The 26,445-nt window shown below is 43.9% G+C and overlaps 1 protein-coding gene across 1 annotated transcript in view; it reads left to right on the forward strand.

Annotated features, from left to right (window-relative positions):
- The window catches only part of TARBP1 (TAR (HIV-1) RNA binding protein 1), a 116,624-nt gene that overhangs the window by 73,594 nt on the left and 16,585 nt on the right, over positions 1-26,445 (forward strand). The window contains exons 18-24 of the mRNA XM_050951553.1: positions 3,602-3,801; positions 4,010-4,081; positions 8,435-8,555; positions 18,615-18,725; positions 19,911-20,060; positions 23,251-23,337; positions 25,562-25,758. Coding sequence (XP_050807510.1) covers positions 3,602-3,801; positions 4,010-4,081; positions 8,435-8,555; positions 18,615-18,725; positions 19,911-20,060; positions 23,251-23,337; positions 25,562-25,758 — 938 coding nt within the window. The remainder of the gene's footprint in view (positions 1-3,601; positions 3,802-4,009; positions 4,082-8,434; positions 8,556-18,614; positions 18,726-19,910; positions 20,061-23,250; positions 23,338-25,561; positions 25,759-26,445) is intronic.

A 26,445-nucleotide genomic window follows, 5' to 3' on the forward strand; every position in this document is an offset into this window, starting at 1 on the left:
CACTAGGTTTCACAAAGACAAGGTGCAGTTATGACCGCACCCGGCTTTCCTCCCTAAGGTGGTTTCGGCCTTTCATGTTACCCACAGCTCAACGCAATGGGCGCAACAATTGCACTCCCTGGACATCTGTAGAGTGCTCGCATTTATATTGCGCTGACAGAACCATTTCGTAAAGTGCCCCAGCTCTGTCACGGTAGCAGACCAAAGGGAAGGCTTGCTTGTTTTCCTCTCAGAGGATCTCATCTTGGGTGATGGCGTACATCCGCACTTGTTATGATTTGGCTCATATTTCCCCAAGCCACATCACCGTGCATTCTACTAGGGCTCAGGCTTCATCTGCCGCCTTGCTTGCCCGTGTTCCTACCCACGAGATCTGTCGCGCAGCTCCATTGGTCCTCGGTCCATACCTTTGCTTCGCAGTATGCCCTGGTTCAACAGTCAAGAGATGCTGTAGCCTCTGGCTCAGCAGTTTTCATTCTGCCACATTTCACTCCGACCCCACCGCCTATGTAAGGCTTGGGATTCACCTAACTGGAATGGATATGAGCAATCACTCGAAGAAGAAAAGACGGTTACTCACCTTTGTAACTGTTGTTCTTCGAGATGTGTTGCTCATATCCATTCCACACCCGCCCTCCTTCCCCACTGTCGGAGTAGCCGGCAAGAAGGAACTGAGGAGCGGGTGGGCCGGCAGGGGTATATATCGAGCACCATGACGGCGCCACTCTAGGGGGCGACCTGCCGGCCCACTGAGTTGCTAGGGTAAAAGTTTTCCGACGAATGTGCACGCGCGGCGCACACACCTAACTGGAATGGATATGAGCAACACATCTCGAAGAACAACAGTTACAAAGGTGAGTAACCGTCTTTTCCTTCTCAGCCGCCTTGGTCTGAGACAGTGCCTTAACAGTTGTCTGCATTGGTTTTATCTTAGCTTAGTTGTTTGTAGTAGGAGTTTAGTTTAGTTGTAGTAGTTTAAAAAACATATATTTCAAACTATATATAGACAGATAGCTTTTCTCCACTCCTTGGAGTTTTACTTCACTGGGAGGGTGTGCCTAGTTCTTTTGGTTTTGGTCATTGCTTGTCTTGTTGGGAGGCAGTCCTGGAGAGTGATGGATACTCCCAGTGCATCAGTCGACTCAGAGAATCTTGTATTTCCCCAAAGTGCAACTTCCATCTGACATTAAAATTTAGAACCAGAAAAAAACAAGGAGATCATACTTTGACTTCTCATGATGGAGAGGTCACTGCGCCCAGCCTCTGACCCAGGCCAGAGGACCCCCCCATACACCAGCCTCTGAGTAAGTCTGCTTCCTCCACTTTCTCCAAACTGCACTCCTCAAGGGCATCTCAGAGGAGTACCCAAAAGACTCCCAAAGACTGTTGCTCGAATTCTCCAGGTAGGAAATCTACCTTGAAGAAGTTGTGGTCTCTGATAACTCCATCCACTTCAGCACTCCTTGCTCTCTGACCCAGTGCCAATGAAGCTGCTTGTTCCTCAGGTATCAAGGGCACTCTCAAACCTAAAGACTGTAAAGTCTTGGGCTCTGAGAGGTCATTGGTACTGTCAGTGGACCAAGGTGGCAAGAAGAGCTCTACCTCTTATCACCTACTACCGAAGAAGCCCACTCGGGCTCTATCTGGACTCCCCTAGGAGTGGTCGAGATTCACAATACCATCAACTCTCATCACACCCACCCACTTAGGGATCTGGGGCAAAAATCAGTACTTGGTCCTGCTAGTGAAGGCAGGGGGCTGGACTCGATGACCTTTCAAGGTCCCTTCCAGTTCTAGGAGATTGGTACAAATACACGAGGTTCCTCAGGGGGCTTGGAATTCTCCTTTCGCCAGTTAAGCATCCTACTGCAGTTTGGGACCCCAATCTGATTCTTAAATGCCTTACAAGATCACTGCCTGTACCAATGACTACCTGCTCACTCCTCCCTTTAGCCATGAACATCAGCATTTCTGGTAGTCGCCACGTTGACTCTCCCGTTGGGGAAATAAGGTCCCTTACGGTATATCCTCTTTTTACAGTATTCTTCAAGGACAAGATCATATTACGACCACATCCCAAGTTTTTACCAAAAAAATCTTCTGAGTTCCATATAAACCAACCCACTCCCCTTCTGATTTTCTGCTTTAAACCTCATGTAAGCAAAGAGGAAGTGCCATTACATACACTTGATGTAGGGAAGCCCTGGCCTTCTATGTTCACAGGACTAAACCTTTCAGAAAGACTCCCAAAATATTTGTCTTGATCTCGGACAGATCAAGAGGGTCTGCGCTCTCTAAACAAAGACTTTCCAAGTGGATATCTGACTGCATTATTTATTCCTATCAATCTTAAAATCTCCAAACACCCTGGGGTATATAAACTCACTCTTCAAGGGCTATTCCCACCTCTACTGCCTTTCTCAAAAATGTTCCCATCATTGAAATATGTAGAGTGTGATTTGGACCTTTGTACACATGTCTGGTGAGCACTAGCAATAACTCATGACTCTGCTTCCAATGCTGCGTTTGGCTTGGCTATACTTTCATCAGTATTGGACTGAACTCCAAAGCCCTCTCTTCCTTAGAGGGAACTGCTGAGTACTCATCTGATGTGGTGCACCCAAAGGGACACTCGAAGAAGAAGAAATGGTTATTCACCCTGTGCAGTAACTGTGCTTATTTGAGTTGTGTGTCCTTATGGATTCTCCACTACATGCACTCCTTCCCCTCTTCTTCGGAGTTCTCTGCTATGCAGCTTCTCAGTAGAGAAGGAACTGACTACAGTTTGCCCATGCTATATAACAATGCCACGGAGCACGAGATTAATTTAATATGCACGCGCAGGCTGAACAGATAATGCTATGAGAAATCTCCCATCAAAGGTGCAGAGGGCGCAAATGCGCTTAGAGTGGAGCAGCCATAGGGGGACACATCTCAAAGAATCACAGTTAATGCACAGAGTGAGTAACCATGTCTTATATATAAGGCTAAGATTTTTTTCACAGATATTTTTGGTAAAAGTCAGGGACAGGTCACGGGCAATGAAGAAAAATTCATGGAAGCCCTTGATCTGTCCCTGACTTTTACTAAAAATAGCCATCACAAAATGGGGAGTCGCTGGACAGTTGCGGGGGCCTGGCTGGGAGCTCCAGGGGCTGCCACCACCCATGGGGGCTCGGAGTTTCAGGGTCCCATCCCTTGCAGCTCTGAGCTGTGGGATCCCCCGCATAATGAATGAATTGTTTCCCAGCCATTGGCCCTCAGAATTAGGGAACTATAACTGGCTCTAAGACACCCTCACCTCCATAATGCTGAGCAAATCTCGGACTCAGGAATCAAGCCCAACATGTTGGAGTAGTACTGCAAATACACTTAAATAATCTAAAGAGACAAGGAAGGTGAGGTAATATCTTGTATTGGACCAATTGCTATATGAAAGGTGTATATAACTTCCAATAAAATAAGTTACCTCACCTCTGCCTTGTCTTTCTCATATCCTGGGACCAATACAGCTACAATAAGACTCTAATAATCTAGATATTTTGTTGGGAGTTAGGATTTTGATCTCTCTTTTTTTTTTTTTTTTTTCTTCCCTCCTCAGATCATAGTCAAGCTAGTTGAAATGTCCACTGCAAGAACTGGAGTCTTTAATACAGTGATTAGTTATTGCTGTCAGTCATGGTTATTTCCTACGGCTGATGACACAGGTGCTTTAGAGAATCCCTTCTCAAATGCTGGAAATTACAGTGAACTTATCACGGAGGCCTGTGTCTTTGGAATGGTATTTAGGCGAGACCAAAGGTATAAAATACCTGCATTTAATTAGATTTTCATTATGAATGTGTGATTATATTTGTTAGAATGTTGTGCTCTTTAGCTCCGCGGTTTAGTTTTTTGAGATTATCAATTAATGTAGAAGTAGTGAACTGTTTAGAATCTGATTTTCATATTTTATTCACTTAATTGTGTTTTCTCTCTTCCTCTTTCAAATAACTTTTCATTTGAGAAGACTCATTCAGGATGTCCATGCCTTTGTAGAAAATCTTGGAGATGAATGTGCAGCAAATGTTGTCACAGAAAGGTATGTTGTTAACATTTAACATGTATGGTAACTGCATCCTTCATTGTTGCTGCGGGTTGGAATTATATTATTTGTATGTTCTTCAAAGCCAAGTTCTTATGTACATGTTCATAAACTCTATCCTAAATACTGGTAAATCATACATGTTTCAATATATGTTCATATTCAGGAATTGTCTGCATAATACTTAATCCTGCCATCAATGCAGGGGACTGGACTAGATGACAAACCCCCACGTGCATGCCATGCCCCAATGCCCCCGACCTGGCCCCTCACTCTGGGGATGGGGAACTGACCTCTCCCTCTCCCGCCCCCCGGGTTCCTGTAGAGAACAGAGGCGTGGGGAGCTCAGCCTCTTTGCACCAGCCTCACCTCTTCTGCCACATGTGGAGTCCTTAAGGTAAAATCCACCCTGCTCTGCAAACAAGGGCTCACTCAGCTGAAAGGAGCCCACCTAGCTCAGTAAAAGGAATTTAACAGGAGTTTAATTGCACTGTTTAACATGCAATTAAAACCGAGATAAATAGTGCTTAATTTTTTTGATCTCTTGTCTGTCCTAATTATTACCAGTATGTCTCGATCTCTGTTCACCTTTGGTTGTAGACCACTCTCAGTTTGGTCTAATAGGCACAATTCATCAGCAAGCTCTGCCTTCTGTCATTGCTGTAGCTGGGAATTTGAATGAAAAACTATTGCCACCAGAATATTGATCCTTTGTGCAGCTTGAGACACACTTCCACTCAGATCCAAGGAAATGTGTCCTCCCTAGCACCTCTGCCCCCAAATAGCATTTCTAGCTAGTTTCAATAGCTGCTTAAAAACTTAATTGATAATCACCAGCCCTTGCTTAACACTTCAAGAGGCTTATTGCTTCAGCATTCTCACCCAAGAGGGTCTCAGTTTACAGAGTGTTGTGTATGACAGCCTGGTACTCAGATGTCCATAATGTAATGAGAACCTGGAGTTGAGATCACTCACTCCAAAAGTCTCAGGTTACCCTTTCATCTAATTCATATGTAATCAAACACTGTTTTGTAAATGGAACATTTATTACTAGGCCCTATCAAATTCATAGTCCATTTTGGTCAATTTCACTGTCATAGGATTTTAAAAGTTGTAAATTTTCATGATTTCAGCTATTTAAATCTGAAATGTCACAGTGTTGTAATTGTAGTGGTCCTGACCCCAAAAAGAGTTGTGGGGCGAGGGTTGCAAGGTTATTGTAGGGAGGGTTGCAGTACTGCGACCCTTACTTCTGCACAGCTGCTTGTGGCAGTGCTGCCTTCAGAGCTGTGCAGCTGGAGAGCAGCAGCTGCTGGCCAAGAGCTCAGCTCTGAAGGCAGAGTCACCGCCAGCAGCAGCGCATAATTAAGAATGTCATAGTGTGGTATTGCCACACTTACTTCTGCGCTGCTGCCTTCAGAGCTGGGCCCTCAGTCAGTAGCTGCCATTCTCTGGCCGCTCAGCTCTGAAGGCAGCAGTGCAGAAGTAATGGTGGCATGGTATGGGATTGCCACACCTACTTCTGTGCTGCTTCTGGTGGGATGCTGCCTTCAGAGCTGGGCAGCTGGCCAACAGCTGCTGCTCTGTGGCCGCCCAGTTCTGAAGGCAGTGCAGATTAGAAATAAAGGTAGCAATACTGCAAGCCCCTTAAAATAACCTTGCTACTCCCCTACAACTCGCTTTTGAGTCAGGACCCCCAATTTGAGAAACACTGGTGTCCCCCGTGAAATCTATGTAGTATAAGGTAAAAGCACACGAAAGACCAGATTTCACTGGGGTGGGGTAGGGTGGAGCAGAGATCAGATTTCACAGTCCATGACATGTTTTTCATGGCTGTGAATTTGATAGGGCCTATTTATTACCCAACTCTGCAGGCATAATTAATTTTCTGAAGTGATAGCGTAGTCACATAACCTATCATTAACATGTCTTTGATGTATTTATCAAGAGCGATCATATCTCCCCTCAGCCTTCGTTTGGTTAGGCTGAACAAGCCAAGCTCTTTAACTCTACTCTCCTAAGGCAAGTTATCCATTCCTTTGATCATCCTCGTAGCTCTTCACTGCACCTATTTCAGTTTGAATTCGTCTTTCTTAAACATGGAGAATGAGAATTGCACACAGTGTTCCAAATGAGGTCTCACCAGTGCCTTGTATACTGGTAATAACACTTCCTTATCTCTACTGGAAATACCTCACCTGATGCATCCTAGGAATGCGTTAGTGTTCTTACAGCCGCATCACATTGGTGTCTCATAGTCATCCTGTGATCGACCAAAACACCAGTGTCTTTTTCGTCTTCTGTCACTTCCAACTTATATGTCCACAGCTTACAGCAAAATTTTTTGTTGTTAGTCCCTAAGTGTATGTCCTTGAACTCTGCACTATTAAATTTCATGTCATTTCCATTACTCCAGTTTTCAGGGTTGTCCAAATCTTCCTGTATGATATTCTGGTCCTCCTTTGTATTGGCAGTACATTCCAACTTTGTGTCATCTGCACATTTTATTAGCACAGTCCCCCTTTTTGTGCCAAAGTCATTAATGAAAAATAAGATTGGCCCAAGACTGATTCCTGTGCAACTCCACTAGTAAACTCCTTCTAGCGTGACAGTTCACCTTTCAGCATGACACGCTGTAGTCTCCCCTTTAATCAGTTCCTTATCCATCTTTTGATCCTCCTATTAATCCCCATCTTCTCCAGTTTACTAATAATTATCCACATGGAACTGTATCAAATGCTTTACTGAAATCCAAGTAGATTAGATCTTCTGCATTTCCTTTGTCTAGAAAATTGTTTATCTTCTCAAAGAAAGAGATTTGGTTGGGATCTGGCACAATCTGTTTTTTTGTAAAACCATGTTGTATTTTATTCCCATTACCATTTTACTTCTATGTCCTTAACTACTTTGTCCTTCAAAAATTGTTCCAAGATCATGCATAAAATTGAGGTCAAACTAATGGACCCAAAATTTCTTGGATTGCTTTCCCCCCCTTTTTTAAATTATAGGCACTGTATTTACAATTCTCCAATCATAGGATATGACCCTGAATTTACAAATTTAGTAAAAATTCTTGCCTAGTGGGTTTGCAGTTTCATTTGGCAGTTCCTTTAATATTCTTGGATGGAGATTAGCTGCCCTCCTCCCCTTGATTTTGTCCCATTAAACTGCTTGAGTTTGCTTTCACCTTGGATGTGTCAATTTCTACTTCTATATCCTCATTCCCATTAGCTATCCTGCCACTGTCTCCAAGCTCCTCATTACTCTTAAAAACTGAGGCAACATTTTATTTATGTGTTGGGTCATACCTACATTATCTTTAATCTGCACCCTATCCTCAGTGCTTAGTGGCGCCTCTTCTTCTTCCCTTGTTTTCTTCTCATTTATATGGCTAAAGAACCTTTTTAGTATTGATTTTGATTTCTTTTGGAAGATCCAACTTTGCTTGGCTTCTGGCAGGTCTCACTTTCCCCTACACTCTCTGGCCTCCAAGAGGTACCCTTTCTTGCTGATCCATTCTTTCATTCCTTGTAGGCTTTCTGCCTGCTTATGTTCTTACCTTTACATGTGTCCTGTTGATGTCAGTGGAACTACTCACATGCATAAAGGTAAGCATATACATAAACCTTTGCAGGAGTGGAGCCTTATATGGCAAAAAAAACATTATTAATAGAGAACCATGTCTTTTGTCTTGAGTGTGGTGTGGGTGAAGGAGGAATGTGGGGGTGGAGGGAATTAAATGGTAAAAATGACATTTGCAGTCCAGATATGGCTTTCAAAATGTGCTTATTTCTAAGAAAAAAATAAATGTTTTGATGAACGAAAAGCTATATACACACACAATTGAAACCTTTCAGAGAATATCTGCTAGTTACTTACATTGAAGTTGGTTGATAAAACTGTAGTTCTGTGTGTGGGTAGTTCACAGAATTTCATTACATATAGCTTCAGCATCATACAAGTACCTGGTCCCTCTTGACAGATGGATGCTGTGATGCTAAAGAAATCTCTTTGTAACGTTTGATGGGTGTTTCATTTGTAACATGGAAATCTAGAAGACATTTACCTGCTGTTTGGAATGTATTTTGGAATTTAGATTTTCATTTGCCATATAATGTGATTAAAATATGCATATTCTTTTAACGTGATACCAAGTACTTGTGCAAAATATACTAACCTTTAGGGGTGTCCTCTGACTCTCCCCAAGTATCCAGCTTCTTTCTGTCTTCATTATCAAATTATTATTTTAGATAATAAATATATATGGGTTTTTTGTAATGTGTAAGGTTCAACTTGCTTAATATCTGAATTAGTTGATTCTCATTTTTCTGTTAATAAAATGTTTTACAGTACAAACAGAGATGACCATTATGTGCGAGTTTGTGCCATCAAATTTCTATGCTGGTTGGATGGATCAAATACATTGCACAAGATGTTTATGGAAGACCTTGTCATCAAACTACTTGATAAAGTAAGTTTTGTTTTTATTTAATATACATAATGTTGATATCATACTAATTAGTTGAAATATAAATTCAAAGGGGTATTATAGAATGGTCAAAATCTTTTTTTTTTAAAGCATCTCTAGCTCTGACTTCCTTATCCAATAAATAATATCTTTTTACCACCATAAGACCTGTCAGTGTGATTTGAATATTCCTGGCTATATTATTGCTTGAGGATGAGATTAGAGTTTATTCAGCCAGAACTGAGGAAGTAACAGTGGCAAGTCTCAGGTTTTTTACTCCATTTGTGCTGGGCTGTTTTTTTCATTGCACATTTCAAAACATAAGTATCATCATCTTGAGAATTTGTATTTGGCTTGGTGATGTTGAAAATGCTGGGGTTCCCTTGCCTTCTACTGTGTTGTCTAATATCTTTCATGTCCAGTAAACTCTAGGCTATTTGTAAGCATTTCTAAGAGGTTTGGCTTATAAAAACAAATTTTTGGATGATAGGGGTGGACAGCCCAATCTTCAGCTACCCTATAGTTACTCTATCTCCCAGTGCTGGCACGAAAGCATTCCAAAGCTGCCATGAGAGGATCACCTGCCCATGCATAGGGAGCCCCTCCGGAGGCATGTAAGCTCCTATGGCAATCCCTTTCCTGTTTCTGGTGTAGGGCCTTGACCCAGGGCTCCCATACACTCCAGCAGTCCCTGGCTACTGAAACATCCCCTTAGGGCTGTCGGCAGCTGGTGTAATTTAGAGTAGACTTTAAACTACTCTATGGTCTGCTGGGTGACTAGACTAGCGCACAGCTGGTTCAAGATCAGATCAGTGCAAAAGTGACTGAAAGCCAGCTTGGCAGTCCTTGGGGTGTTGTTTTGGACTATCACTTGTTTGATCTTACAGCTTTGTAAAATTGTCATGTAAACTATAATTCCAGATGAATTTCACAGAGTAGTTATCAGTGGTTCAAATTCAAGCTGGAAGAGAATATCAAGTGAGGGTCCCTCAGGGATCAGTTCTGTTCACTATCTTCATAAATTATTTCAATAATGGCATAAACAGTACAGTTAGAAAATTTTGTGGATGACACCAAGCTGGGACGGGTTGCAAGTGCTTTGGAGGATAGGATTAAAATTCAAAATGACCTGGACAAACTGGAGAAATGGTCTGAAGTAAATAGGATGGAATTCAATAAGGACAAATGGAAAGTACTCCACTTAGGAAGGAGTACTTCAGAAAGGTATCTGGGGGTCACAGTGGACCACAAGCTACATATGAGGCAACAGTGTAACAACACTGTTGCAAAAAAAAAAAAAAAAAAAAAACAAACATTACTCTGGTATGTAATAGCGCAGGTTTTCTCAAACTGGGGGTCGGATCCTTGGGGGTCACGAGGTTATTACATGGGGGGGTTGCGAGCTGCCAGTCTCTACTCCAAACCCCGCTTCGCCTCCAGCATTTATAATAGTATTAAATATATAAAATAGTGTTTTTAATTTATAAGGGGAGGTCGCATTCATAGGCTTGCTGTGTGAAAGGGGTCACCAGTACCAAAGTTTGGGAACCACTGATAGCAGGAGTGTTGTAAACAAGACATGAGAAGTTATTCTTCAGCTCTACTCCGTGCTAATAAGGCCTCAGTTGGAGTATTGCGTCCAGTTCTGGGCACCATATTTCAGGAAAGATGTGGACAAATTGGAGAAAGTCCAGAGAAGAGCAACAAAAATGATTAAAAGTCTAGAAAACATGACTTATGAGGGCAGATTGGAAAAAATAGGGTTTACTTAATATGGAGAACAGAAGATTGAGGAGAGACATGATAAAAGTTTTCAAGTACATAAAAGATTGTAACAAAGAGGAGGGAGAAAAAATTTTCTTGTTAACCTCTGAGGATAGCACAAGAAGCAATGGACTTAAATTTCAACAAGGAGGTTTTGGTTGGACATTGGGGAAAAAATTCCATCAGGATAGTTAAGCACTGGAATAAATTGTTAGGGAGATTGTGGCATCTCCATCATTGGAGATTTTTAACAGGTTAGATAAACACCTGTCATAGATGGTCTAGATAATACTTAGTCCTGTTTTGAGTTCAGGGGACTGGACTAGAAGACCTCTCGAAGTCCCTTACAATCCTATGATTCTATGAACAAATTACTTATCTACTGATTCCATGATGTTTGGCAGGGACATCCACCCCAGTTCTGTTTTCCAGGCCCAACCTCCCTCTACCCCCCACAATTACTAGAGTAAAAACTATCTTAATATTCAGATTTTAAAATAAATTTGTTTTCTCCATAATGCTGCCTCTTTTTACATTTGGTTGGCATGAACATTCCCACAGTTGGCCCAGATGTCAAAGTTGCATGTGAGTATTTTTACAAATCAAGAGCCAGAGTCTCAGCTAGTGGAAATCTGCGTAACTCCACAGACTTCAATGAAGGTATTTCAGTTTCTGTCAGCTGAGAATCTGACCTCAGATTTTAAATTTAAAAAAATCCTATTGCACACTTATGTGAAGAAAACATAAATCAAGTGTAGCCAATTCAGGCCATGTCTACATCTAAAATTTTGCAGCGCTGGTTGTTACAGCTGTATTAGTACAGCTGTATAGGGCCAGCGCTGCAGAGTGGCCACACTTACAGCAACCAGCGCTGCAAGTGGTGTTAGATGTGGCCACACTGCAGCGCTGTTGGGCGGCTTCAAGGGAGGTTCGGGGAACGCGAGAGCAAACCGCGGCGAAGCTGGTCTCCTTTCCCGGTTTGCTCTCTCGTTCCCCGAACCCCCGAACAAGCAGGTCTCCTTCCCTGCGGTTTGCAGGGTGGTTCGGCGAACGCGAGAGCAAACCGGGAAAGGAGACCAGCTTCGCCGCGGTTTGCTCTCGCGTTCCCCGAGCAAGCAGGTCTCCTTCCCTGCGGTTTGCTGGGTGGTTCCGGGAACGCGAGAGCAAACCGCGGCGAAGCTGGTCTCCTTCCCCGGTTTGCTCTCGCGTTCGCCGAACCCCCGAGCAAGCAGGTCTCCTTCCCTGCGGTTTGCAGGGTGGTTCGGCGAACGCGAGAGCAAACCGGGAAAGGAGACCAGCTTCGCCGCGGTTTGCTCTCGCGTTCCCCGAGCAAGCAGGTCTCCTTCCCTGCGGTTTGCTGGGTGGTTCCGGGAACGCGAGAGCAAACCGCGGCGAAGCTGGTCTCCTTCCCCGGTTTGCTCTCGCGTTCGCCGAACCCCCGAGCAAGCAGGTCTCCTTCCCTGCGGTTTGCAGGGTGGTTCGCGGAACGCGAGAGCAAACCGCGGCGAAGCTGGTCTCCTTCCCCGGTTTGCTCTCGCGTTCCCGGAACCACCCAGCAAACCTCAGGGAAGGAGACCTGCTTGCTCGGGGTTCCGGGAACGAGAGAGCAAACCGGGAAAGGAGACCAGCTTCGCCGCGGTTTGCTCTCGCGTTCCCGGAGCCACCCAGCAAACCGCGGCGAAGCTGGTCTCCTTTCCCGGTTTGCTCTCGCGTTCCCGGAGCCACCCAGCAAACCGCGGCGAAGCTGGTCTCCTTTCCCGGTTTGCTCTCGCGTTCCCGGAGCCACCCAGCAAACCGCAGGGAAGGAGACCTGCTTGCTCGGGGTTCCGGGAACGAGAGAGCAAACCGGGAAAGGAGACCAGCTTGATTACCAGAGGCTTCCTCCTTCCACGGAGGTCAAGAAAAGCGCTGGTAGGTGTCTACATTGGATTACCAGCGCTGGATCACCAGCGCTGGATCCTCTACACCCGAGACAAAACGGGAGTACGGCCAGCGCTGCAAACAGGGAGTTGCAGCGCTGGTGATGCCCTGCAGATGTGTACACCTTCAAAGTTGCAGCGCTGTAACTCCCTCACCAGCGCTGCAACTTTCTGATGTAGACAAGCCCTCAGTGTTGTCTTCTTTTCCAGGGGATAGGTTGAAACGTTAGTTCTGAGATATATTAATTGCCTTATTCATTTCAGTGGTGGTTAAATATAAACTCTAAAGATGTTAGTTTCGGCTGGGATTTTCAAAAGATCTAAGGGGATTAGGTGTTGAATTCCCATTGAAATTCATGGGAAGTTAAGCATTTAACTCCCTATAGGTCTCTTAAAAAGCCCAGCCTTAAGTGTCAATGTTAACTATTTCACTGCTGATCATTTTTGTGAGAAACGTCCAGCTAATGTATTTACCTCACAATACCAACCGCCCTCCTCTCTCATGCCAGAAACTTCGGAGGTTCCCCACCCAGCTCCCAAAGCCACCACCTTCCCCATAGACAACTTTTGCAGAGCAATTATGCCTTGTGAATTCAAAAATGCATGGAAACTTAAAAACTGCAAATGGGAGCACAGTATAAAATAAATTGAATTTAATATAAGAATAAATAATATACAGGCTACTGTCCTGGTTGTATTCTGTATTTTCATATTTAATTCAATGAGTTTTACATTTTGCAGAAAATGAAAAGAACTTGCTGCAGATTCCAAGGACCCTTGTGCCAGAATTTAAATCCCATTTGGCAGAGGGCTTGCTCGTATTTATTTGGTCTGTGTTTAACTTTTATGTTATCTGAAGAGACAGCTTTCTTCTTTTGACATACTGCCAGAGTTGCAGTAAGCAGAGGCACGAGACCTGAATTCTCCTTGCTATAAAAGAGAAGGGCTGTGGGGCTCTTTCGTTGCTGTGTAAACTTACGGTCTTGGACTGGAGTTCTATGACCCTGCAGGGAGGGAAGTCCCAGAGCTCAGGCTCCAGTCTTAGCCTGTAAGTCTACTCACAGCAATGAAAACAGCCCGCAGCCTGAGCCCCATAAGCCCGAGTCAGCTTTGGGTTTTTCTTTGCTGTGTAGACATACCATATGGGGCACATATTACAATTCTGTTATAAGTTTAAGGACATGAGTTTAATGTCTAGGGTGCCTAGAGATTTCATATAGGCATTCTTTATTTCTTAAATACATAGGATGAAATGAACAAATAAAACCGTAAATAAATTATGAGTTTGTTCACGTTATGCTATTAACATGCAAATTGAACCTCCAGAGAATATTTAAATAAAGATGATACAAAGAGTTTGAAGCGTCAGTTATTGGTCATTGGGGGCAACATACAGAGTATAGGGGGATGCTGGTATTTGGAAATTGGTTGGCACATAACATATACAGTCTGTAAGGTCCCCAATGCAGGGTGTACGGTGGGTGGGATCAAGAAGCAGTAAGGAAGCAGTGAGGGTACATCGCTCATACAGTGGGTTACATGCAGTCATGGATGTAAGTAAGCGGGCCGGGTAATGGGGACAGGATGACCCTTGCATGGTGGAATCCAGTTCGGTGGGTTTAGGGCTCAGGGGATATGGTTCAGTAGGGGGAGTTTATAGGCCTCCTCCCCCCCGTGGGTGCATGAAGCCACTCCGGCTCACTGCTGGTATTGGCGGTGGCCAGTGATGTGCTCTGTGTAAATGTACCTAGACTACCGGATAGTGTCCGAAACCATCAAACGTCTCATGAGCCATGCATAGCGATGGCCCACCCCCAGGCCCTAAGTACTCATTCATTACAGGGGTCCCAGGCACCCAACGCCCCGACGATCAGGGCATCGGTATAAACCTCGTAGCCCATTGCCCGCAGGGTGTCAGCCAAGGGGGCGTATTTTTTGAGTTTATGGGCTCGGGCTTCGCGGAAGGCTGGGGTCCTGTTCTCGAATGGGATCGTCACGTCGACGAGGATGATCTTTTTCCGCTCCTCGTCCGTGACGATGTCCGGGCGCAGCAGGCTGTCGGTGTCGGGGATGGTGCGGTTGACTGCGATCTCACCCAGGTGTGGGGCAATTCTCGATGACAATGCGTAGGGCGGCCGCTGCGATGTTCTTTACCATGGTGTCCGGGCACGTCAGGAGGTGGAAGGCGTGCGTGACGACCGCGATGTCGCAGAGGTCACCCATGCAGGGGACATTAGCACCACCGTGCCTGTGGGCAATGTATATGAGCTCGTTGCTGGCTCTCTGGGGCAGGGACAGCCACTGCTTAACCAGCTGCCAGATGGTGTTGTCTGCCTTGTTGAGGGGCACCTTTGCCATGGCGGAACTTCTCAAAACGAAGGCGATGCGGGGGATCAGGAAAGTGTTGAGCGCGTTGATCTTGTGCCACGGCGCCAGCAGGAATGCGTCGATCTTGGCAGCGTCCTGTAGAATCTCCCGGATGGTGTCCTCAGGGGTCTGCCGGACGCGGACGCCCGTTGGCGTGCCGAGGTGTTGGTACGCCTGCCCTTCTGCCAGGGGAACGACGGACTCGCCCTGGATCTGGAACTCCGTCGTCTGCACCGAGTCTCTCTTGCTCCCGTCGATGTGGAGGGACGCGCACTTCTTGGCGTTAAAGCGGAGTCCCGTCCAGTCCGCAACTCCCCCGATGGTGTTGAGCATCCTCTGGAGCCTCTCGAGGTCGTCCGCGATCAGGACCAGGTCATCCGCATAGGCCAGGACGCTCACCCTCTCGCCGTGCAGGTCATGGCCATCAGTGCAGTCCGAGATCGCCCGCAGGAGCGGCTCCATGGCGAGGTTGAAGATGATTGGGCTGAGGGGGCAGCCTTGCTTCACGCCGCTGTGGATCGGGATCTCGGCGGTTTCTCCTTCTACCGAACGGATGGTGGTGCTGCAGTCCTCGTAGAGTTCCCGGATCAGGCGAAGGAAGGTCTCCGACATCCCGAACTCCTGTAGCGTGCTGAAGATGTGGTGGTGGGGGATGGACCTGAAGACGTTGGACAGGTCGAGCCACGCTATCGCGCACTGCTTCCGCGCCCTCTTGGTCATCTGGAGAACGGTCTGGAGCAGGAAGTTGTGCTCGTAGCACCCCTCCGACGGCATGAAGCCCTTCTGGGCTGGGCTGATGGCTCCCCCGGCCGTTGCCCACTCCGTGATCCTGGCTGCCAGGCAGCTGGCGTACAGTTTGTATATCGTGGAACAGAGGGAGATGGGTCTCCAGTTGCTGGGGTCGTCTCGTTCACCCTTTTTGTGGATCAGGACAGTCATGGCCTTCTTCCAGGAGGTGGGAGACTTGCCAAAGTGCCGGCACAAGTTAAAAATGCCAGAGAGCACGAAGCAGCCAGGGTCTCGCTTCCTGAGCAGGCTGTAGGGGATGCCGTCCTTTCCGGGCGCGGTGTTCTTTGTTCTGGAAAGCCTGGCTGTCACCTCTTTGGGCGTGAAGTTGGCCTCTAGGTTGCCTGTATTGGTGATGTGGGGCAGGGGGCGGAGGCACTCTGGGCGCTGTGCGTCGTTTCTGGGTATGCCACCAAACACTCCAAGGAAGTAGCTGTAGAGGCGCTCGGGCGGGATCGTGCAGTAGGATGGGGGGGCCATCGAGGACCTCTCTTACAGCCTTCGTTCTGTACAGCTTCTGGATCTTGGAGGCTGCTGCCGGGTCGTAGCGATGGTTGGTGTTCCTTCTTCTAGCTCCTCCGGAGGTGGTGGCATGATTTGGGACGGGCCGCCTGAAGGCAGGCCGGGTGGTCGCTTGGTTTGGTGCCCTCTTTGATGCAGCCTCTGTAGATAGCTCGCGGGTGAGCCTGTCAATGAGCGAGTCAGAGTCCTCGAAGGAAGCTACCGCTTGGAGCTCCTCGATCCAGGCAGCCTGCCAAGGTGTGGCTGGCCTATCTTTCGACCGTTGTTGCTTGAGTTCTTCGACTGGTGTGGGTAGTGGGTTTGCCGCGTGATCGACGGGTTGCCTCACTTGCGGCTCAGGGGGCCTTTTGGTTGGTTCCTGAGGTAGAGTCACTGGTGGGGTAACACCGTTGTTGGTTGCTGGTGGGACTTGGTTCGGGTTGGTGGGTGTGGAGGTGGCGCGGTTGTCATATGGTGGGTATCTGTAGGAGCATGTGACCTTCTGGTGGCAGGGATCGGCCTGGCATCTTTTGGGGCCGTGTCGGTCCGTCCGATGATGGAGGACTGGTGGTGTGGTCTGGTTGTGGCGGTGGGTCCTGCGACAGTAGTAGTGTGCGGAGTGGTCTGGGGGGTGGTTCCTGTTCCCCCAGTGGGCTTGGCTCGTAGTGCGGGTGGGGGAGTTGCGTCGGCTCCCTTTGTGGCTGGTGTTCATGGGGTGGTCCGAGGGCCAGCGGTGGTGCCTTCAGGGGCAGATTTTTGGGCGGCCACGTGTGGTGGAGCACTGACCCTTCTTGAGGTGGGGTCACGCTGGATGGGCCTCGAGGAAGCACTGAGACGCCTCAGCTCGGAAAGCTTCCGAGCGGTCTGCGAGGATGTGACAGGATCCCTGCTGGCAGGGGCTTGGCTGATGTCTCCTTCTGTGGCAGGCGTCGTCCTGACGGCGGGGCCCTGGTCCACTAGCTCAGGGACTGGGGTAGGTTTCTGGACGGCGGCTGGTGGGGCTGTACTGTTCCCTCGTGGCGCAGGAGCAGCGGGCCGGGGCACGGGATGGCGGGGGGTCAGGGCCAGGGCTGATGTTGTGTGGACTTTCTTGCAGCTGGCCTGGTGCGCCTTGCATCTCTTCTGGGACTCGAAGGGCAGGCTGCAGAGGGCACAGCTGAAGGCGGTGGTCTTGTTGTGGCACCTTCTCAGATGCCTGGTGAGCCCTCCGAGGAGAGGGAAGCGTCGGGGCGGCCAGCAGATGGAGTAGGTGAGTGCATCTGCAGCAAGGGGGTACTTGAAGTAGACGTTGTCTGAGGCTGAGTAGTCATCTCGTGGGGTGTCCTGCTGAAGGGTAGGGGGGTTGCCCCTAGGCGGCGGAGGCTGTTGGAGTGCAGGAAGTGTGTCCGGTGGCTGCAGGAGAACCGCAGGGCCATCTCGAATCGGCTGGAGCTGCTGGGGCACAGGGGGCGTGTCTGGTGGCTGCAGAAGAACGGGAGAACCATCTTATAGCGGCTGGAGCTGTGGGAGCGCAGGAGGTGTGTCCAGTGACCTCAGGAGAGCGGGAGAGTCATCTCGTGGCGGCTGGAGCGCAGGAGGTGTGTCCGGTGACCGCAGGAGGACGGGAGAGCCATCTTGTAACAGCTGGAGCGCAGGAGGCGTGTCTGGTGACCGCAGGAGAATGGGAGAGCCATATTGTATCGGCTGGAGCACAGGAGGTGTGTCCAGTGACCGCAGGAGGATAGGAGGAGCCATCTCGTAATGGCTGGAGCTGCTGGAGCACAGGGGGTGTCTTCGGTGACCACAGGAGGACAGGAGAGACATCTCTTGGCAGCTGGAGCGTCTGGTGATCGGCGGGCAGGGCTCTCGTGGACTGAAGCGGCTTGTCCTCAGGGGGGCAGTCTCTCGGTGGCTGCGGTTGCTTGTGGGTGGTGGGGGAGCCCCCCTGTGGCTGAGGTGTAGGGGGGCTCGGCCACACATGTACACACCCACACACGTACACATTAAGGAAATACTTTCAGTCAAATATTTTGATAAGTAGAAAGGAGAATATGTAATGAAATACCTGCCTGATCTAAAGTTAAATTAGTGTGCGTTGTATTAAGCAGCTGTCAATACTTGATTTATTTGACGTATTTTCTCTCATACAAACATGTTTCTGAACTCCAGTTTGTATCTGTTGTTGACTAGAACTCCAGTTACAAGCTGAGCCAAACTCCAGAACTGCATTATTGCAATGTTTATAGTATTATCTAAATGCTAATCCCAAATTTCAATTTGGAAACTAAACAATTTGTTTCTTCATTTGGCTATTCATATCTGCAAGTACGAGCTTTAATAGTTATTTTATACAACTAAATGTCAATTTGAGTGCCTTAATTAGGCAATCTAATTTGAAAACTGGGATCCATGTTTCTGTTTATGCTGCATTTTCAGTTAATTACTTGTATGCTGTAGGTGCTGTTTTTGGATAGTCTTTTGGACACATTCTTTCTCATCTCAACACATAAGATTTGCATGCTTGTACGTTAAGATAAGAATGACCTTCTAATTTTGCTTAGTATCCTTTCTAAGTTGAGTAACTTTTATGTATGTGGATTTCAAAATGTAACTCTAAAAAACCAATACATTTCAGAATAATATTTGAAGAGCTATTGAAGAGACTACTTATACCGACCGTTGAATCCATTTTAAAAATTTTAAAGGTTTAAAATACTTATTACATGTACTTTGAATTTCTTTTCAGGATGAATTGGTGTCCAAATCCAGAACACGCTATTATGTGAACTCTTTACAGCACAGAATGAAAAATCGGCTGTGGCAAACACTGCTAGTTATTTTTCCAAAACTTGATCAGGTATTACCTTTATTATATAATTGCTTTTATTTTTAATGGAATCTATTTCTGTACTAGGAATTTTGTTAAGCAAAATTGAATATATTAAGTGGAGTAGGCAATTTCATAAATATTTGATCTATATTTGCACTTGGCATCCAAAAGTCCCGTGTAATATAAACTTCATTTCTGCAACATGAACTCTCACGTATGATAGATTTTCTAGAGAGACAAAATATTAGTTGTAACACTTATGTACATTACAACAGATTTGATTGTTAATTTATTTACGTGAAGGCTGACTAATACAGTTATCTGTATGTGCTGCCTTAATGCTGGATCCAGCAAATGGACTTCAGTAGGTCTGGGATGTGAACAGGTTGGATCCATTTGCAAGATTTAGTCCTTAAATTCTTTATAGCCAACACCTAGATACTGTAGTGATTTGTGCCCTTAAATATCATGGACAGATTGCTGATTCTAGTTTTCATTTAATAAAAATACTACTATTTAAAATATTCAGAATGTTTAGGATTTACTTTTCTAAACCTCTGGTGCTTGTTTGAATCTGTCATAATGCATGTAAAAACACAGTGGCTGGCATGGAAAGAATTGAAAGAAGCCATTGAAAGAATTGTATAGGTGCTATATTCATTCTTTAGAACAGTTAGAGTGATGATCTAAATTCAGGCACAGCAATATAATTTTTAATAATATAAAAGTTCAAAAGATACTCTCTTTATTCCCACTTCGTATGAATTGGCAATATAGAACAGTTGTTTTGAAAGTAAGGGGTTTTGTTAATACAGTTATAATTTAAAAAAAAACAAAACAACCACAGCACTTCCTTGCTACCTCTTAAAAATAAAGGACCACCTTCTGCTGTGTGTTGAGGTTAACATATTTGGCAAGATAGGGCAGAGGAGACTAAAGCAGCAGTTCTGCAGCATATTGCCTTTTGGCCCCAGATATTTCAGTATCTTCTTACAGAGTAGAGCTTTTTCCACATTGGTGAACATGTAGCATATAGATAGTAAATATATCTATTATATATTGTTGCTTTGATTGTTCTAAAGTGTTTCAAACAAGATTTGAGGAACAAATGATAGTAAAGTTTTAGAGTTTTGTAGTTTAGCAAGATTTTGAAATTTACTGATGAAACTTTAGATGACTAATCAATGGGAGTGGTAATTTTATTTTGCTCAGAATTTTTTGACTGGGACCCTTGACAAGATATTTCAGGCTGGATTTGGTAACAATCAAGCATCCATAAAATACTTAATAGAATGGATTATCATCTTGATTCTGCAGAGATACCCCCAGTGTCTTGAAAAATTTTGGAATTGTTTCTGCTATGTAAGTAAGAATTTTGACATTCATTCTGTGTCTAATTTGAACAAATGTAAGATGTCTTCTCACATACATGCGATCTAATACAATATTTTTTGTACATCCATAATTTTCCTTAAAGTCAGTAGGTGTTTTGAGTGCTTAAAGAACACAAGATCAAACCCACAGAATCTGATTCTGTGTGGTGCTCTGATATGATACCTTGGTGTGAAAGGGGGCTGTAACCCACATGGATGCCACCAGCTCAGAAATCCCCATGTTCGCTGTGGTTCCCCAGGAAGACTAGTATTGGTGTAAGAGCCTAGTAACACCCCTCCTGGCAGCCAACAACATAGGGGCTTTCAGGGGTGTGATGGGACATGAGATGGCTCCACAAAAAGTCATTGAAGGCACTGTAAATTAAAACAGCTGTAGGAACTGTCTTACTGTGGGAGTTGTGCCAGCCTTTGGACCAGCCCCAAATCTTGGAAGTACAAAGGTGCTAAAAAGTCAGATTTGCTTCCCCATCTAAGTTGTGTCATCTGTCAAGTGCCGCATAGAATCTGGTTTCTAGTGTGCTTATGTCATATAACTAATATTCCCATTTATAAATTACAGCTTTTAATATGGGTGTTTTTCTCAGAATCATGTTACCCAGTTATGAGTGATGGAGACAAATTTTGAATACGGTTCACTTTTGTCTTGCAAGATATTTTGCATTTTCATATGTTGCTAAAAAATGTTCTTAAAATTCACCATCTTGAGAGGAGGGAAAACCTTCCAAAGTCGTTAAAGCAGTTAACAAACAAAATGTACAAATAAAGTAAATATTTATTTGAATCTTGATGGTAGATATATGGCAGAAGTGTTCAATAAATATTTCTGTTCTATATTTGGAAAGAAGTAGGATGATGTACTTGTATCCTATGAGGATAAAGACATACTTTCTAGTCCATTTATCGCTGAAGGGGATGTTAGATAACATCTAGTAGCGATAAACATTTTTAAATTAGTAGGCCCAGATAACTTTGCATCCAAAAATCGTGTAAGGGCTGACTGAGGAGATTTCTGAACTACTGATGTTAACTCATAATAAATTGTGGAGTACCTGAGAAATTCCAGAAAACTGGAAGAGTGCTAATGTGCCATTATCAAAAAGGAAAAGTGGGATAATCCAGCTAACTGTAGGTTGGTTAGCTTGACATCAATACCTGCAGAATAATGGAAAAGTTCATACAGGATTAAATTGACAAAGAAGTGAAGAATAGGTCTGTAATTAATGCCAGTCACAATGTTTCTACAGGAAATAGATCTTGTCAAACAAACCTGATTTCACTCTTTGAAATAACAAACTTGGTTGACAATGATAGCTGCGTAACTGTGTGGCTATAATAGAGTTTTCTAAGGCATTTGACTTAGTACTGCATGACATTCTGAATTAAAAACTTAGTAGTATACAATAAGCACAGGTTAAATGGATTAAGAACTGGCTCGCTGGCAGAGCTCAAAAAGTAGTTGTCATTGGGGGAATCATCATTGAAAAGGGGTGTTTCTAGTGGAGTTTTGCATGTCTGACACTATTCAACATTTTAATCAGTGCTCTAGAAATACATATAAAATCATTGCTGATAAAATGTGCAGATTACACCAAGACTGGCACAGTTGTAAATAATGAGGATAGGGCAGTCATACAGAGTGATCTGGATTGATTGGTAAACTGGACCTTTTCAAACAAAATATATTTTAATACTTCAAATGCAAAGTTGTACATCTAGAAACAAGGAATGCAGGCCATACCTACAGACTGAGGGACTGGAAAACAGAGACTCTGAAAAGGATTTAGGGGTCATAGTGGACAAACAACTCAACATGAGCTCCCAATGTGATGATGTGACAAAAAGGGCTAATGTATAATCAGGGAGTAGGAATATGCAGGTGATTTTATTTTTGTACACAGTACTGATAAAACCCAATACGGTATACTGTTCTGGTGCCCAAAAAAGGGTGTTGAAAAATTGGAGAAGGTGAAGAGAAGAACCACAAAAATGATTTGAAGACTGGAGAAAATGCCTCACAGTAAGAGACTTAAAGACTTCAATCTATTTTAATTTATCAGAAAGGCAATTGAGAGGCAACTGCATTACTATGTAAAAGTACCTTCACAGGAGAAAATATGAGGTACCATGAGGCTCTTTAATGTAGCAGAGTAAGGCATAACAAGAACCAGTGGCTGGAAGCCGAAGCCAGACACGTTCAAATTAGAAATTAGGTACATATTTTTAAACAGTGAGGATGATTAACCTTTGGAACAAATTACCAAAGGAAGTAATAGATTCTCCTTCTCTTGAAGTCTTCAGATCCAGTCTGGGTGCCTTTCTATAAGATCAGCTTTAGCAAAATACAAGTTATACTTCAGTCAAACACGAGTTATTGGGCTCAAGACAGGGGTAACTGGATGAAATGTAAGGAACTGTGTTATACAGGATGTCAAGCTCGGGGATCTAGTGGTCACTTCTGGCCTTAAACTCTGAATTATTAGCACTGCATATTGCTTACATCTGTGAAGCATGATGTTCTTCTCCTGGACTCCCAATTTGACAAAGTAGACTTTGGAAGCATTATTTTTTGGAATGTTTTTCAATTAATTTTTTTTTTGAAATTGACCTTACTAGTGGAATATGAAAGGTTCTGGAATAGCCACTTAGGAAACCAAATCCTCCTTATTTTTCCATGGAACAGGTACAGCAAAAGTTACAGTAGCACAAGCTTTTCCATGCTGTCTCATCAATGTGCTTCAGCCCTATTACACAGCCACCATCACTGCAAGTAACAAAACAGTTCAGTCCCCTAGCTAGTTCAGTTCCAATCAGTCTTTTTCACATTTTTGCTTTTTTTTGCACAGGGACAAATTGTCATGATGATTTTTTTTCTAGACTTAACTGAGAATGTAGTTTATTTCATATATACCATAGTATAGTTACTATTGGTTAAAATATTTTACAAAAATGAACACAATATGAATAACGAAAACCATGCTCTTGTACAAAATTACTTAATTTTTTGCATAAATGTTGCTAATGGAAACATGTTTTTCCAGTATAAAGGTCATTGTGGCTACAAAGACTGCAGCTATAATTGGAGTCTATAGAACACTTTGTGAAATACAAAAAGGTACAGCTATAACATTTTTCCATTTATTACATTGTGTTCACTTCAGGGTGAAGAAAAGCTTAAAACTAGCATCTGTACATTTTTATCTGTGTTGTCTCACTTTGACATTATTCTTGAAAATACCTCTGAGAAGGTAAGTTCAAATTACAGAAAACGAGAACAAATATTTTAAGGTATGGTCACAATTGCATTATATAGGGATTTTTAAAAATTGGTTGTAATAATTTCTTGGAATCTTGGAAATGTTTATTTCCCTAGTAATTTAGTCAGTCTCTCTCTTACATTGTCAAATGTTAACTTCCTGTGCTCATTGTAACTGTGTAAGTTTCAGGGCCAGCGCTTCCATTAGGCGACCCTAGGCGGTCGCCTGGGGTGCCAGGATTCGGGGGGCGGCATTTTGTGTGCTCCCCATAGGGCACATGGGAGCTTCCGGTTCCGCTCCCTTTGCACCGCCAAAGAAGGACCTTCTGCCAACGTGCCGCGGAAAACAGCGGCAGGCAATTGAGCAGCTCAATAACTGCCGCTGTCGCCTGTGGCATTTCGGCGGAAGGTCCTTCTTCGGCAGCATGATGGGAGTGGAACCGGAAGCTCCTGCGCGCCCCGTGGGGAGCACACAAAATGCTGCCCCCGAATTCTGCCTAGGGTGCCAGAAACCCTGGCACCACTCCTGGTCAGTTTGCCACTAGTTTTAGATGACTTCTGGAGTCTTTTGTACAGGATAAAAGTCCAAATGCACATAGAGACCAACCCTGCAAACCGTTACTCATATAAGTAATTCTGCTGTCTTCAGTGCGTTTTGTATAAGTTGTCAGGATCAAGTTAATCAGTGTTAGACTATCAAAGTTAATTAAAGCTCTTCCTTTATTGTCCAAAATGTTAAATTAAAGGCAGAAATGTCCAAAGGAAATCAGAGAAGCAAAATCAACCCTGAAGATGTAGTTGTGGAAGTTTTTTTTTAATGTGTTTAGTGTGTTTGTAATATCTGATTGTGCCTGTTCAGTTTTAGGTTTTAACATTTTAGATAGCATTGTGTGATGTTCAATTAAATTTCTGAGCCTAGCATAGCTATTTGCCTTACCCCATCCTTTTGTGTTTCTTATGGAGCAGAAACCTACACACACTGCTGTCTTCTGTCCTCTTCTCTGTTCTGGACCACGTGTAAAATGTAACCGTGCTTATTAAAGGAACATTGTCAACTTCAAAATCACACCTGTGTCTGAAAAACATTTACCTAATATTATTACAGTTGGCATTTCAGATTACTGAGCTGAAACTGGTTGAAGGAAAAACATTCTGTTATTTTTTTCCAGTTTGGTCACTTTGTTTTTAGTCAGTTTTACTGACAACTCCCTCTCTCCCCACCAAAAAATAATACTTTGGGTTCCTCTACAGTTTGTGTGAGAGCTTTCACACAGCAAGAAGGGAGAGAGAGATATTTTTTTAAAAAAATAGAAAAAGGTGATTTTTAAAACCACAATGGGAGGAGAATTTAGGGAAGGGGTATAGTACTTGAGACTATTTTTAACCCATTTTTTTTGAAACTTATTAGATTTCAAGCTGACATTGTCCATTTAACTAATTTCTTGATACAGACTTCCAGGAGAAGATGGCAGGCTTCTCCCATGCTGCCTCTCATACTTGTGAGGAGTTCCCCATAATCACCCACAAAGTGACCTCATTGTTCTTCCTTCAAAACTCTCCTTTCCTGTGATGTCTACAAGAAACGTGACAATGGTTAGGCCAGTGGTGTGCTGAAATCACAGCCTATCATGCTGACCAATATTGTCTCATTGTTTCCTGGTAGTTCCTGTCTAGCTGAATGTATTGATCTTTTGTCTTATTCTTTTGGGCTGGGACTATTTTTTTTGTTCTGTTTTAGTAAGCATCTAGCACAGTGGGCTCCTGGCCCATGACTAGGGCTTCTGGGTACCATGGTAATACAAATAGTCAATAATATTTTGGTGTGTTTACAAAGAAAAGCCAACATGAAGTTTAAACATTTATAGGTAAGAGTTGTATTTGTTTTTTAATAACCTAAACAGGAGCAAGGCACTCTCATTTTGGAATAAAAGTGTCCACATGTGGAGTTAATTCATTTCTGAATAACTACATGTACAGACAAGCTTTTGGCTCTGAGAGATGTGAACTGTTCCATTAATGTGAATGGGTTGTCAAGTCTGAAACTTAAAGATTGCAACTTAAATGAAACTGTGTTAGGTATTTCAGTGCTGACCATTTTAGCAGAACACTAGCTAATGTTCTTATCTCGCAATCCCAAACTATTTCCTATGCTCTCCAGGGGCAAAATGCTGTGATGAGTCAAAAATGTAAACTAAAGAATATTTTTCCCTCTCTAGAAACCAATTTTGAAGAAAGCTCTTCTTGTTGTTCTACAGTGGTGTTTCAACCACAATTTCAGTGTTCGACTTTATGCATTAGTAGCCCTCAAGAAAATCTGGGGCATGTGCAAAGCACTGTATGTGGAAGAATTTGAAGCTTTGACACCAGTTATTGAATCGAGTCTTCATCAAGTGGAAAACATGCATGGTGCAGGGTTAGTAAAATTCTTCTGATTTAGAATGCAGCTCTTCCAGCTATCTTTGCTGGAATCATTTGCTGTGTCTAAGGACCTTCTTAAACCACTTGTCTAATCTTGTCAAGTAGCACTTGATAATCTTTGTGATTTTGATGTGTTTCATCTATTTAAGTAGAACAATTAGAAATGGAATTTAAAGACATGTCATCAGCAGATAAAATGAAATTATAGAAAACTTCCTTCCTTCTCTGTGTTTCAGAATTAAAAGGTTTCATTTAATTTTAATCCTCAGTAGAAAGTTCTGCATTCATCCAATAACTATAATGCCTGTCTGAGAATGTGAGCAGTCTGTTGTTCAGACAATCAGCACTGTAATGGAGATGAGCTTAATGGATTGGGGAATAGGGCTTATAACTTTTTGTAGTCTGTCCTGAATTTTCTCATCTTGCCTCCCAGATTGAAAAACAAACAATGCTTATTAGCTAATAAATTACAATAAATGTTTATTTGTTCTGTGCATTGTGAATTGGGGCTAGTTTGTCAATATAACATGTTTACAAAGTACTGGTGTTTAAATGTTTAATCTAACATATTTATCCAGAAGATTTGCATTTCTTGGCTATATATAAAGAAATGCCAGTACTTGTGTGTCCACAGCATTTGGAGTTACAGTAGAACCCTTATTTTATGAACTAATTGTGGATT

The sequence above is a fragment of the Gopherus flavomarginatus genome, chromosome 4 (assembly GCF_025201925.1).
Source record: "Gopherus flavomarginatus isolate rGopFla2 chromosome 4, rGopFla2.mat.asm, whole genome shotgun sequence".
Taxonomy (NCBI): domain Eukaryota; kingdom Metazoa; phylum Chordata; order Testudines; family Testudinidae; genus Gopherus; species Gopherus flavomarginatus.